Below are 12,489 nucleotides of genomic sequence, written 5' to 3'. Positions count from 1 at the left end.
GCCTGCCAGGCCCAGTCCAAGATGCTGGCTGTGTGTTTTATAGCAGTTTTAGGACTGGCATCCTGGGCTACAAGCAGTCACTCCAGCCTTTTCACAGCAAGGCCTTTTTATTATCTCAAGCCCTAGTTTTATCTTCCAGACAAACTGCATTTATGAAGTCATAACTTTCCCCCCATTTTTATTAATCACAGACATCTGTACTGCCAGCTGGATCTTGAGATGAGCATAATAACCAGTCTATACCAAACATTTGTAGTAATCCGACAGAATTTCAATCCAAAGCCAAGACACCAGACGTTTTGATTTGCTTGGGGGACCTTACGATGGGTAACGGTGAGCTAATCCTTTTGCTTTGGGGATGGAGATAAGAAAGCGGGGCTTTCCTCCCTGCTTGTTTGGGAAGCAGCTCAGTGAGGCCAGCAGGCATGTGGGGCTGAGCCAGTTCAGCCCTGTTCTCTGGGACACTGTCATGTGAGCGTGCTGGAATCAGATGGAATCCAGCTCCCAGAGGCCAGCCCCATTCGGAGCTAGACTCCCCTCCATCTCCCCGCTGTGATAATGGCCTCCGCTTGCCAGCCTCCCGTGACAGATAACTCCGTGCCTTTCCAGGCAGCCCATTTCCTCCTTGACTGGTAGGAATTTCTGAGGTGGATTCCAAATCCTGCCACCTTGAAAATGCCACCCGCTGCCTAAGATTGTCTCTCTTGGGCCACCCAGCACATATATCACCCCTTTCTGCACGCGGCCCTCCTCGTAACTGGAACCTGCCCCAGGTTCCCTCAGGCTGGATCATCCCAGGCCTTCAGAAGCTCTTCACTAAGCATCACTCCTCTTGGCATCCTGGGGAAGCCACCTCCCCTGGTGCATTCACCAGGGCTTTCATCTCCCCTGAATTTTCTCCAGTTCACCAAGTCCCCCAAAATGGGGGCCTGAGGCCACCAGGGTGCTGGGTTCAACCAGCAAAGAAGAGAGCAGAACTGCCGCCATTAGGGAAACTGCTGTTGTTTTTTAATTCCCACTGAGCCAAGTGTCTACGGAAACCCGTGTCTAGAACAGTGCTGGTCGTAGTCTATTGCCCCAAGGTGTCCAGGACCTGGGTTCGGCCTTGTGGGCATGGTTGATCCCGAGCTTGGGGGCCACCCCTCACACCTCATTCTGCACGCTGCCCCTCCATGCCTGCTACGAACTGGATAAAGCTGGGAGCAGGCGTGGGGCGTGGGTGGGACAGCCCGGCCGGTCTGGCAGCCACCGCACCTCGGTGGAAATGTTCATGTGAGCTTGGCTGGCGAGTCACCTGGAGAGAGGGCGGGATGGTGTGCTCGGACCACTCCCTCCACCTGCTCTGCCTGCGAGGAGGGGCGCCAAAGCAGTCCTGGGCTGGGCCCCTGACAGGAGCTGGGTTTTGCCCCACTTCTGGACAGGCGAGGTCATTAATCAGGTTAAGCAGAGCGGCGCACGGCCGAACCGGCCTCTGCCAGATGGACGTCTCCCGCTCCTCCCAGCAGAGAGCCCTTCAGCCTGCGTTCTACCTCCCGCTCTGGCAGCAAGGAGCAGGGCCTCCGGCAGCCCTCTAATCATCTTGGTGGCAGACGGGGCACGTCTAGCCAAGTCTCTGGCTTTCTCTTTTCATCCTGTGAGTTCATAGAAAATAAATGCCAGCCCTGATTTCCAAGAAGGTGAAGATAACACTCAATCAATCTGTTAGCGCTGCTGTCCGCCCACCCTACCCCCTTACCTTCCGTAGGCCGCTGGCCCGTGAACAGACACATGTGGCCAGGATCGAGGTCCTGGCATCAGAGGGTCTGCGGTGCGTGAGGGGGCAGCAGCGGGTGCGCTCTGAGGCCTGGCCGGTGGCCATCTGGGACCTCGTGTGTCAGGGAGGAGAGGTGGGAGCGGTCAGAAGATCGCTGCATGCCAGCGCTGCCTTGTCTCTCCGCTCCCCCAGCCTCCCACCTTCTCACTCCTAAGAAGCACAGATTTTGTGCAGTGGCAAGGAAAGGGAACATTCAGTGCCAGGCTATTAATTACAGTTGCTTCAGGCCTCTGGCCTCCATGCCAAATGGCCCCACGGAGAGTGTCTTATCACACCCCCAAACCTACGGGGTCTAGTTTACGGTGTGTGCGCTTGGCATGCAGTGAGGATGGGGCTCAGACTAGTTCACACTGGCCTCAAGGAGCGGCTGGCCAAGCGCAGCCTGGACTTCAGGGAGCCCCTGGACCAGATGGAAATGCCCACTGGGACCCTTATAGCAGACTCTGGGGAAGACCTGTAATTGGGTAAGGGGGGGTCTTTGGGAGGAAGGTCAAGCTCTGGAAAGATGACAGGATGGATGGTACTGTGGGGTATGGCCAAGCGACAGGAATACAGGGATAATCTTGTTCATTTCACTTTACAGTTTGCAAAGAGCTTTCCACTTTCGTAAGCATGCTTAATCCTCACATCAATCCCGCTTAGGCAACACAGCTCAGAGAAGGGAAGTGACACTGCCCAGCGTTCAGCAGGCAGAAAACCAGATGTGCGGCCCCGGTCTCGCACTGCATCCAGCAGTCTTTCTACAGGAGCGGGGGTGGGTCCCCCAGGAGCCGGAAAAGCAGCCCAGGCAGGGAACAGTTTGCACCTCCTGGAGCCACCGGGATGGCCCTCACTCAGGGCAGCACCGTGGTGACGCTGGTGAGCACCACGTGCTCTGAGATTTTGGAGACGGAGCACCGGCTCTGCAAGGACAAGGACTTGTGGCTGGCAGAGGAGCGAGGGCTGGGGGCCTTCAGGGAGCCGCAGGGACCCAGGCCAGGCAGGCAGCAGGAGAAGGCAGCCTTAAACTGCTCCCGGAATTTGCCTTGGTTGAGAGACAGGAGACACAGCCATAAGGAGACGGATGCGGCAGGAAAGGGCCTTGGGCCCAGGGACACCCACGCAGCTCCAGCCAAGCTGCCTGTGAGGGGGCGGAGGGAGGGGCAGAGCTGGGCTGGAGAGAGCCCCAAGGCGACCTCGTCACTGCCAAAGAGAGTGAGGACAGAGGCTCTGGAGCCGGTTCCCAAGGAGAAATGCAATTTTCATCTGATTCCTTGACTGCGCTCTGGCTCTGAGCCCGGCTCAAAGCATGGTGTCTGGCTCAGGGGCCCAGGCCACCTCTGCCCTCATTGGGTGTAGGTGGCAGGGCTCAGGGCTCACCATCTGTGGCTAGGCTTAACCCATCTCTGCCCCCAGGTGATGAAAATGGCAGCAGCCCTCACACAAGGCCCTGTGCCGGGTGCCTGAGCTTGTCCCCCCAAAAGTCAGAGAGGCTGGAGTCCTCTATCCTCACTCCACAGGGGAGACACACAGAGGTGCAGTGGCTCGCCCAAGGTCACCAGCTAGAAATTGGACCCCGCTCTAATTCCAGAGCCCTCCGCTTAAAGGGGTGGAACATGGGGAAGGAGGGACCACTACGGTCACCTGCACAACCAGAGGACACCGCGAAACGGATTCTGGCTGCAAGTGAATAACCATGTTTCATCACCCCATAAGCCTCTCCGGAGCCCAGGAGAGGGCCAGGTACACAGTAGGCATTCAATAAATGCAGAGCAAACACGTTCTCCACCACCTCTCATCTGTTCTCTCCTCCCATCTGGAAACCAGCAGGCTCGCCTGTGTGGAGTTACTCTCTACTCTCAGTGAGGGTTTACCATACCGACCCCAGCCTCTTCTTTAACCTTTCAGCCTTTTTGCAAAGATGGTGCCCAGGCTCAAACAATCATATTGTCGGTTCTCTAAGGCCTGGCCGAGTCAGAGGTCTGGGCTGGGGGCCTTTCCACCTTGAGACTGGGAGGTGCTGGGAGGGGGTGGGGACTGTGGGACAGCCCAGAGAGGAGGCCCAGGCTGGGGGCAGGGGACCAGGGATGCCTGGACTTGCAGAGGGGAGAGCGAGAGGGCTGGCATTAGAGGCAGGTGGATTCAGGGGTAGCCCCCTAAATTCTGGCCACTCTGCCAGTAAGTATCTAGCTGCGTGTGGGAAAGCTGCTCCCTGGCCCTGGGCTGCCTCTCCCGGTGGCCCTCCCTTCTCCCTGATGCCTCAATTATGCAGTTATCTTCTTAGATGGAGCCTGTGTGGACCAGGCTGGCTGATTGGCAGTCCTGCTGTGCATGCACCAGGCAGGAGTGGACGTGAGCTGGCCTAGCCCCTGCCCTCCCACCCTCTCACTGGTCTGCATAATTGGCAAAACTGGGTCCTGGTACCAGTCACCTTTCTCTGGCCCCTGTTGGGAGTGTGGCCTGTCTCCCACATAGGCCAGGGCTTCCGGGCGGGGCCAAGCCGTGCCCCGCCCCCTAGTGGGAGGTCCCAGAGCAGAGTCCCGATCCCTGATCCCCGAGGGGTGGGGGAGCAGGTGTCTCCTTCCCTGCCAGGCTTTATTCGGCCTGGATAGGAGGTGGGGAGACTGTTGTCCTGGGGATTGTTGCCCCCTTCAGTCCCTGTGCCTCCCAGCCCACTCACCACTGAGGAAGTTGTAGATGATGGGGTTGGCGGCGCTGTTGGCATACACCAGCCAGTGGGAGAAGGTGAAGCAGGCGTAGACGGCTTCCCGGTCACTGGCTTGGCGGAACATCCCGAACACCCTAGGACAGGGGGACGAGACACTCAGAAATGGGGTAGAGGTTTGTGTCCGTGTGTTTGCATTGGGCGGGGGGGTCATTACCCTCATCTAAGAGACAGGAAAACCAAGGCTCAGAAAAGGAAGATGAGTTGACGAAGGTCACATAGCCTGTGAATGGCTATAAAGTACAGGAGTCCCACTGCCTCTTCCGTCCCCCCGGGGTAGGGGGACTTTTCCTGGGCCTCTGGATCTGGAGTCCTGACCACAGTTTGGGGTTATGACCAGAGTGGGCCTAGGCACAGGGACCAGGATACCTCCACTCAGTCACAGGCTATCGATACCCTGGGCCTCCCCCAACTTTATTATTTTTTTTTTCTTTTTAGGGCCACACCTGCTGTATGTGGAAATTCTTGGGCCAGGGGTCAAATAGGAGCTGCAGCTGCAACCTACGCCACAGCTCACAGCAACACCGGATCAGAGCCACATGTGCAATCTAAGTGGCAGCTTACGGCAATGCTGGATCCTTAACCCACTGAGCCAGGCTAAGGATTGAACCTGCATCCTCACAGAGACAACTTTGGGTCCTTAACCCGCGGAGCCACAACAGGAACTGCCCCCTCCACATCATCGTCCATCCTCACAGCAGCATGAGTCATAGACATCATCCATTTTTCAAATAGGGAAACTGAGGTTCAGAGAAGTAAAGTGATAGAGCCAAGCTCACACAGCCAGGAGGTGGCCAAGCACAAACTCACAATGAGATTGTCTCTTGCCAAATAGCCCTCGGTCCTGCCCTGTACCCCATGGCAAACTTGCTGTTCTTCCAGACACCTATGGGCATGGTCTCTCCCTTCCTTCAAGTTTCTCCCAAATGCCACTTCCTTAGAGAGGCTTTTTTTTTTTTTTTTTCTCTAAACCATTACATCTAAAACAAAAGATTAAGGAGTTCCCATCATGGCTCAACAGTAACGAACCCGACTAGTATCCATGACAACGTGGGGTTCTATCCCTGGCTTTGCTCAGTGGGGTAAGGATCTGGCGTTGCTGTGAGCTCTGGTGTAGGTCACACACGGGGCTCAGATATGGCGTTGCTGTGGCTGTGGCACAGGCCAATGGCTACAGCTCTGATTTGACCCCTAGCCTGGGAACCTCCGTATGCTGTGGGTGTGGCCCTAAAAAGATAATACATAAATAAATATTAAAAAAATAAAAAGGTTAAAAAAAACCCCACCAACCTGTCACTGTCACTCTCTCTGCCTTTTCCCCTCTTACTTCTCTTCGTAGCAGTTATCACTGGCTGACACTAATATCCATCCATTCTCTCTCCCACTAGAGGTCACCTCCATGAAGGCAAGACGGTATCCTGTGCACTTGTTCACTCTGTTCCCAGCCCCTACAATCTGAGGCTCGAGTGAATCGCAGAGAGAATTTTCACAGTAGCCCTAGGAGGCAGGCCAGTTATTGTTCACATTTTGCAGAGAAGGTGATTGAGGCTCAGAGAAGAAACACGACTGGCCCTAAGTCACACGGTGGATGCTGCGGTGGCGCCAGGTCTTTCTCCAGAGCAGAGAGAGCACCTTCCTTGCACCTGCCACCTCGCCCCACCCCCAGCCACACCCCACGTGTTCTCACCTCTTGAGGACATTGAGGACGCTGATGGGCAGGTAGCAGAGGGCAAAGACCAGCAGCACCACCATCAGCATCTTGGCCGTCTTCCTCCGAGCCCGCATCTGCTTCACCTCGGCCAGGAAGGCACGGGCCCGAGGGGGGGGCTCTGTACCCGGGCCCTGCCCCTGGTCCTCCAACTGGTCCGAGGGCCGCTTCCAGTTCCTCACCAGGGCTGAGGTGGTACCAGGGATCTGTCCAGCACACACACAAACAGCAGTGGTGGGTCCAGCCCCTTGGGTGGGTCAGTCTGCTTTGCTGGGCCTGCTCCGGGCTGGACCCTGGGACAGGGTGGAGGTGGGCAGGGGAACAAACCCTTGCGGTGGGAAGGAACCTAGTGTTCATGATAAAGCCCAGCACTCGACTTGAGGGCACTTCCATTCTCCATCTTATTGTGATGTCACCCACAACATGCCTCTTGGGAAGGTATTATTGGCCCTTAGTTATAGATGAGGTAGGGGACCCTTGACAAGTCCCCAGGGTCACAGTCTGGGGCCTGACCATCCTCCAAGCTACCCCCCTTCCTTTTTTTTTTCTGTCTTTTTGCCTTTCCTAGGGCTGCACCCTTGGCATATGGAGGTTCCCAGGCTAGGGGTTTAATCAGAGCTGTACCCGTTGGCCTGCGCCAGAGCCACAGCAACGCGGGATCTGAGCCACGTCTGCAACCTACACCACAGCTCACGGCAACGCCAGATCCTTAGCCCACTGAGCAAGGCCAGGGATCGAACCCATAACCTCATAGTTCCTAGTTGGATTCGTTAACCACTGAGCCATGACGGGAACTCCTGCCCCCCACCCCTATCTTCCTTAAATCGCCACTTACATCCTTGGGGGTAGGGTGGGTGATGAATCATGCCTCCCCCTGGCCAGCTCCTGACCTGGGGAAGCTTGAGCAAAGGGTGAGCAAGCAGGCAGCATGGAATGGCCTGGGCCTCAGAGTACAGGTCCCAGCCTGGGTCGGTGCCCATAGGCCTATGATGGTGCCAGGCTGCTGGATATCCTCAAGCCTCTCCCACCCTGGACCCCTGAATCACCCCAACAGAAGGGCCCAGGGCTAGGTTTGGGAAACTTGGGGGCTAGGGCCAGCTCAGCCATTGACCTTGGTCAACTCACTTTTCTTTTCTGAGCCTTGGCTTTCCTGTTAGTTAAGGATATTGACTCCTCCCATCTTGACTAGGGGACCGCGAGGAGCAGATGGCAAGTGTTGCTGAACTGCTCGGCTGCTGGCATTCTGGCCAGCCTCGTCCCCTGCCCAGGCACTGATCCAGCGCTCACTCCCACCAGTGCCAAGGGCCTCTGAGCACTCCCTCCCCTGGCCCAAACCCCCACAAAACCTGCTCTGGTCAGTTTGTAACAGAGGAAAGAAGCAAGGCCCTGGAACCAGAAGGTTCTGCCATTCATTGGCTGTGGCAGATGGTTGCCCTTGGACTTCCTGTCGTGGCTCAGGGGTTAATGAGCCTAACTAGTATCCATGAGGACGTAGGTTTAATCCCTGGCCCCGCTCAGTGGGTTAAGGATCCGGCATTCCCGTGAGCTGTGGTGTAGGTCACAGCCGTGGCTCGGATCCTGCATTGTTGTGGCTCTGGCGTAGACTGGTGGTTACAGCTCCAGTTGGACCCCGAGGCCTGGGAACCTCCATACGCCGCGGGTGTGGCCCTAAAAAAGACACACACACAAAAAAGATGGTTGCCCTCACTCAGCATTCATAAAGTGGGTAATGCTGGTTCTGTGCTTAGACAGTTGCAAAGACACTGCAAGCAAAGTGTCTACTTTTGGGAAGCACCACGGAGGCGCTATCGTCGTGGCGGCCCTGAACTGAGGCTTGGAAGCCCGTAGACCCAGATGTCGGTCCCCGATCTTCACTGCTCAGGGATTGGGTCTCTGGGTCTCAGTTTTCTCATCTGCGAAGGTGGGAATCACGCAGGATGTTGAAGAGGATGTAGGACGAGCTGGGAGGGCCTGGGACAACAGCTGGAAGCTACTGAGGTTCGAATGCTGACTATTTGGTTCTAGGGCGGCACCAGCAATTTGGGCCTTGAGTGCGACAGGTCCCTGGGCCCTGCCTCTTTCTGGCTGCAGCCAGGATGGCTTGTTCTGGAAGACAGAGGATTGTCTACTCCCTCAGACCCGTAGCCCTGTCCCCTCCCAGCCCAGACAGTAACACCAGAGTGGGCCTCACCTGGCGGCCCCAGAGCTTGCGGAAGATCTGGAAGTAGGCCATGGCCATGAGGCCCAGCGGGGCCAGGTAGGTGACGATGAAGAAGCAACTGTGGTAGATCTTGGGATAGAGGTCATCTATAGGTGCCAAGAGAGACAAGGGTTGGGTCCAATGTGGGAGCCCCCAGCCTGCCCTACCTTGCAATGCCACCCTGCCCTGACTTGGGCCAATGTGAGCAGCTGAGCCCCATTCAGGCACCATGGCAGAGAAACCCTAGCGTTGCCCAGCTCAGGGTGTGTGTCCATCCTGGAGGGGATGCTGGCAGATGTCTACACTGGAGGAGGTACCCACCCTGAAGACACCCCTGATAGATGCCTGCTCTAGGGTATGTCCCACCCTGGGAGGGCCCGCCCCCAAAGTGCCCTGATAGATGTCTGCCCTGGGGGTTTGTGCCCCAGAGGTGCCCACTTCGGGGATGCCACCATTACCTGCCCAGCGTTCATCGCAGACAGAGAAGAGCCGGGTGCGGTTGGCTAGTTCAGGCAGCACGCTGCTGCATTCCATGACGGCAGCCTGGGGCACCATGACAGCCAGCGACACCGCCCAGATGCCCAGGATGGAGCCCCGGGCACGCCGGGCAGTGCTCTTGAACAGCAGAGGGTGGCAGATGGCATACCAGCGGTCCAGGGCGATGAAGCTGAGAGTCAGCACTGCCACTGACACAGACACGGCCTGCTCGGTGGGGACACGAAGGCAGTCCTTTAGGAGACCACGTGGGGTGAGTGATGGAGCTCGCAGCCCAGAAACACCAGGCAGCCAGGTGCAGTGCAAATCCTGACTCCACCACTTATTGCTGTGTAGATTTGGGCAGATCACTTACCCTCTCTGAGCTTCATCTGCGTCGTGGGAATAGATCAACTACCAGATAGGATTCTTGTGAGAATAAGTGAAATTAGGGATGGAGAATGTCCAGCTCCAGACCTGGCACATAGTAGGTGCTCCCTGCTATAAATAAGCAACACTTTTGGAAATAACTACATACCAGGGACTGTTCTCATTATCCTCACAACAACCCCTTGAGATGGGGACTCTTACCCCCGTGGCACAGGGGAGGAAGCTGAGGCACAGAAAGGTTAAATAATGTGCCTAAAGTGAATTTCCTCACCGGCCTGGCTTTATTCTTAGAGTTACTCGATTGACTGGAAAACCTCAAAAGAAGGGTAAACCCAAGAGGCATTTCCCTCTGCCCTTCCTGGGAGCCCAGCCCTTCCCCAGGCTATCAGGGAAGGGGCCTCATTCTGGGAGGCCTGAGGTATAGGTGGGCACTGGCTCCAGGAGTGCCCCTGCCCTCTGGGATAGAGGGAGAGGGTTGAGGGATGCGACCCCGGCCTCTGCCAGCCCTCCTTTCACCCCACCAATCCCCCTGGACATCCTGATTCCCACCACGGCAGGGGGTGAGGGGAGGCTCTTTCCAGCAGGCCCCCTCAGGTCTGGCCCCCCTGGGATGAAGGAGCAGGCACAGGACTCTGACACGGTGAGCCTGAGCCTCTCTCCTCCTCTGTGTGCCCGTGGACCTGGAGATGCCCGTCCATGTGTCTGCACATGGCTGTATGTCTGTGGGTGTGACCTAGAGGGGACCTCTGTACGAGGATGTGGGGCTGTGTCTGTGTCCTTGAGCATCAGGCCTGGTGGTCTGCCCTTGCTGACAATAGAGTGTGACACTGCCGAGGTACTGAGCCACGGCGTCCGGTCTGAAAGGCGAGTCAGAGGATCACTGAGACTGCGCGAGGCCATAGTTTCTGTACTTGGTGTGAGAGGGTGATCACGAGGGGGACCCAGGCAGGGCTCACCTGTAGATAGGGGATGACCTTGCAGAGGGCGTGGCCGAAGAGCCAGGATTCCGTGATGTCTACCAAGAGGCTGGCGGGCAGGCAAATGGCTGTCACCAGCACATCTGCTAGGGACAGGTTGACGATGAAGTAGTTGGTGACCGTTCTCATGTGGTGGTTCCGCCACACAGCTAGGCAGACTGCAGGGTGGGGCCAGGAAAAGATGAGGCGGGTGGCAGCGTCACACCCAGTCTAGCTGGGTTGCATCAGAGAGACCCTTACCCCACACTACCCAGTAGGGACTGGGGGGAGGGGACGAGAAGCAAGACCCGCAATGCCTCCCCATCCCCAGCAGAAGCACCACAGAGACCCAGACACCTACCCAGCGTGTTGCCCACCAGGGCCACGAGGAACACAGCCACGTAGGCTGCAATGAGAACCCACTCATACTGCTTCGGGTACAGATAATCGCGCCATAGGTAGCTGAGAAACTCCTCTTCGTAGTCCGGCGGCACCAGGGACGGATCTCCAACACCTGTGGGGACCCCCATCTGGGGCCCTGGGGTGGCTGAGGGCTCCATGAGCTCAGGAGCTGCTGCAGCTGATGGGCATCCTGGGCTCTCCTGAGACCAGGGAGCACTGGGACCAGGCCTTAGCCCACTTGCCTCGGGGGTCCCTGAATCTTGCACTCAGGCCTTTGGGGTCCCAGCCCAAAACCTTCTGAAGGAAGGAAGGAAGGGAACATTAGGGAGGGTGTCAGGCAATTTGCAGATAAGCTCCTTCTTAATTTCGCAGCCATGTGGGGATATGGTGAGCCTGAAATCGATGGAGAAAAACTGATCTGCTTCGCATCCAAATTACATACCAGTTGGGTAACTTATTTGCCCTTCTCAGCCTCAGTTTCCCCATCTGTTTCATGGAGTAAAACTGAACCTGCCTCACAGGGCTGCGGTGAGGAGTAATGAGCTCTAATGTATGCCTAGTACTTTATCTGGAGACTGGCACCGGAAGCCAGCTGCCCAGCCAGTGTCCATTGCCGTTACCAATATTAAGAGCCCTGCTGTGCAGAGTTAGAAGTTCAGAAAGGTTGAGGCCCTTGCTCAAGGACACAAAGCTACTGTTCCAGGGCTGTCAGTCCACCAAACACCACGGACTGGGGAGGAAGCCACCAGATTGCAAATGTTCTCTCATTTCAGAGGCCTGAAAAATGGTATGCTTTTAGAGACCCAGGCCCTGCCTACAAGACCTGCCAGATCCTCCCCCGTGGGGACACACACACACACACACACACACACACACACACACACACACGGTGGAGGTGCAAGGAGAAACTGACAACCTCCCTGAATGCGAGGGGAGGGCTCCAGGCCCAGCGGCTGGGCGGGTCAGTCTCCCACCCACGCTAGTCCCCATTTGAATCGCGCGGCCGCGATGAGCCCTGGCGGCCGCCAGGGGTCGCTGGGCCGGCGCTCAGGCCTCCCTCTCCATTCATAAATCCGGCCTCGCACCCCACCCCGCCCCTCCTTGCTTGCTCAGACCCCTCCTTCCCGCCCCTGGGCAGGGACGACCCCGGAAGCGTGTAGAAGGGTTACGGATGCCTGGAGACCTCTGGGGGAAGAAGAGGGGGCTCTAACCCCCCACCCAGCGCCAGTGAGACCCGCTTGCTCAGCAGGACCTCCCTGCACCTCGGGGGCTATGGGGGCTGCAGTGGAGGGAGCGAGAGCGAGAGGGGTTTTTAGGAGCCTGTCGGGAGGAGGGCAGAGCCTGCTGGGGACCCAGCTTCCCAGCACCCAGGTTATCTCCGGAGAGTCTTGACTCCCACCAAGGGTCCTCTGGAATCCCCCACCCCAGGCCCGGGGGTCCCCCAAGCCCCGCACCTGTTGGCTCCGGGACCCCGGCGTCCTCGGCTGCTCGCCCACCCGACCTTGCACTGTGACTTCACCTCCCCGCCCCGAAGGCCGGTCTCTGGGGGCCGGGGCGGAGGGAGGGGGCCGGGGCAGCCCCCTCCCAAGGGTGCGCTGCCGAGGCTCCCTCGGCTGGGCGCGAGCGCCGGCTCCAACGCGGGCTGTGGCTCGGCTCGGGCTCCGCCAGGCTGCGCGCCGCGGGGAGGCGGGGAGGGGGGTGCGAGGCGGGAGGGGCAGGGCGGGGAGGGAGCCCCCAGCGGGTCTCCGCTGCAGGTCTCCCAGCCGTGAGACCAGAGACCCGGAGGGCGGAGGGAGATGCGCGTTCCTCCTAGCCCCCGACCTCACGCGTCCATCTCACCTC

At 57.8% G+C, this 12,489-nt stretch overlaps 1 protein-coding gene across 1 annotated transcript; it reads right to left on the bottom strand.

The window, feature by feature from the left end:
- Nucleotides 1–161: 161 nt before the first annotated feature.
- On the bottom strand, nucleotides 162–12,272 carry HCRTR1 (hypocretin receptor 1). Its single transcript, XM_047793005.1, has 8 exons — nucleotides 12,102–12,272; nucleotides 10,607–10,944; nucleotides 10,246–10,424; nucleotides 8,884–9,127; nucleotides 8,417–8,532; nucleotides 6,205–6,431; nucleotides 4,473–4,594; nucleotides 162–2,837 (listed from the first exon to the last, which is right to left on the bottom strand). The coding sequence occupies exons 2-8, from the start codon at nucleotides 10,803–10,805 to the stop codon at nucleotides 2,647–2,649; spliced, it is 1,278 nt and encodes a 425-aa protein (XP_047648961.1). The 5' UTR covers nucleotides 10,806–10,944; nucleotides 12,102–12,272; the 3' UTR covers nucleotides 162–2,646.
- Between the last annotated feature and the right edge of the window lie 217 nt (nucleotides 12,273–12,489).

The sequence above is a fragment of the Phacochoerus africanus genome, chromosome 8 (genome assembly GCF_016906955.1).
Source record: "Phacochoerus africanus isolate WHEZ1 chromosome 8, ROS_Pafr_v1, whole genome shotgun sequence".
NCBI lineage: Eukaryota > Metazoa > Chordata > Mammalia > Artiodactyla > Suidae > Phacochoerus > Phacochoerus africanus.
The sequence above is the reverse complement of the archived record's forward strand: the minus strand, read 5'-3'. Positions and strand labels throughout refer to the sequence as shown.

Excerpts from the sequence above, each read along its gene's own strand:
- HCRTR1 (XM_047793005.1), bottom strand. The coding sequence starts at position 10,805 with ATGGAGCCCTCAGCCACCCCAGGGCCCCAGATGGGGGTCCCCACAGGT. Across the intron at positions 9,128-10,245 it reads AGGTCATCCCCTATCTACAG|GCCGTGTCTGTGTCAGTGGC; the intron begins GTGAGCCCTGCC and ends CCCACCGAGCAG. Across the intron at positions 4,595-6,204 it reads GTCCTCAATGTCCTCAAGAG|GGTGTTCGGGATGTTCCGCC; the intron begins GTGAGAACACGT and ends CCCCTGTCCTAG.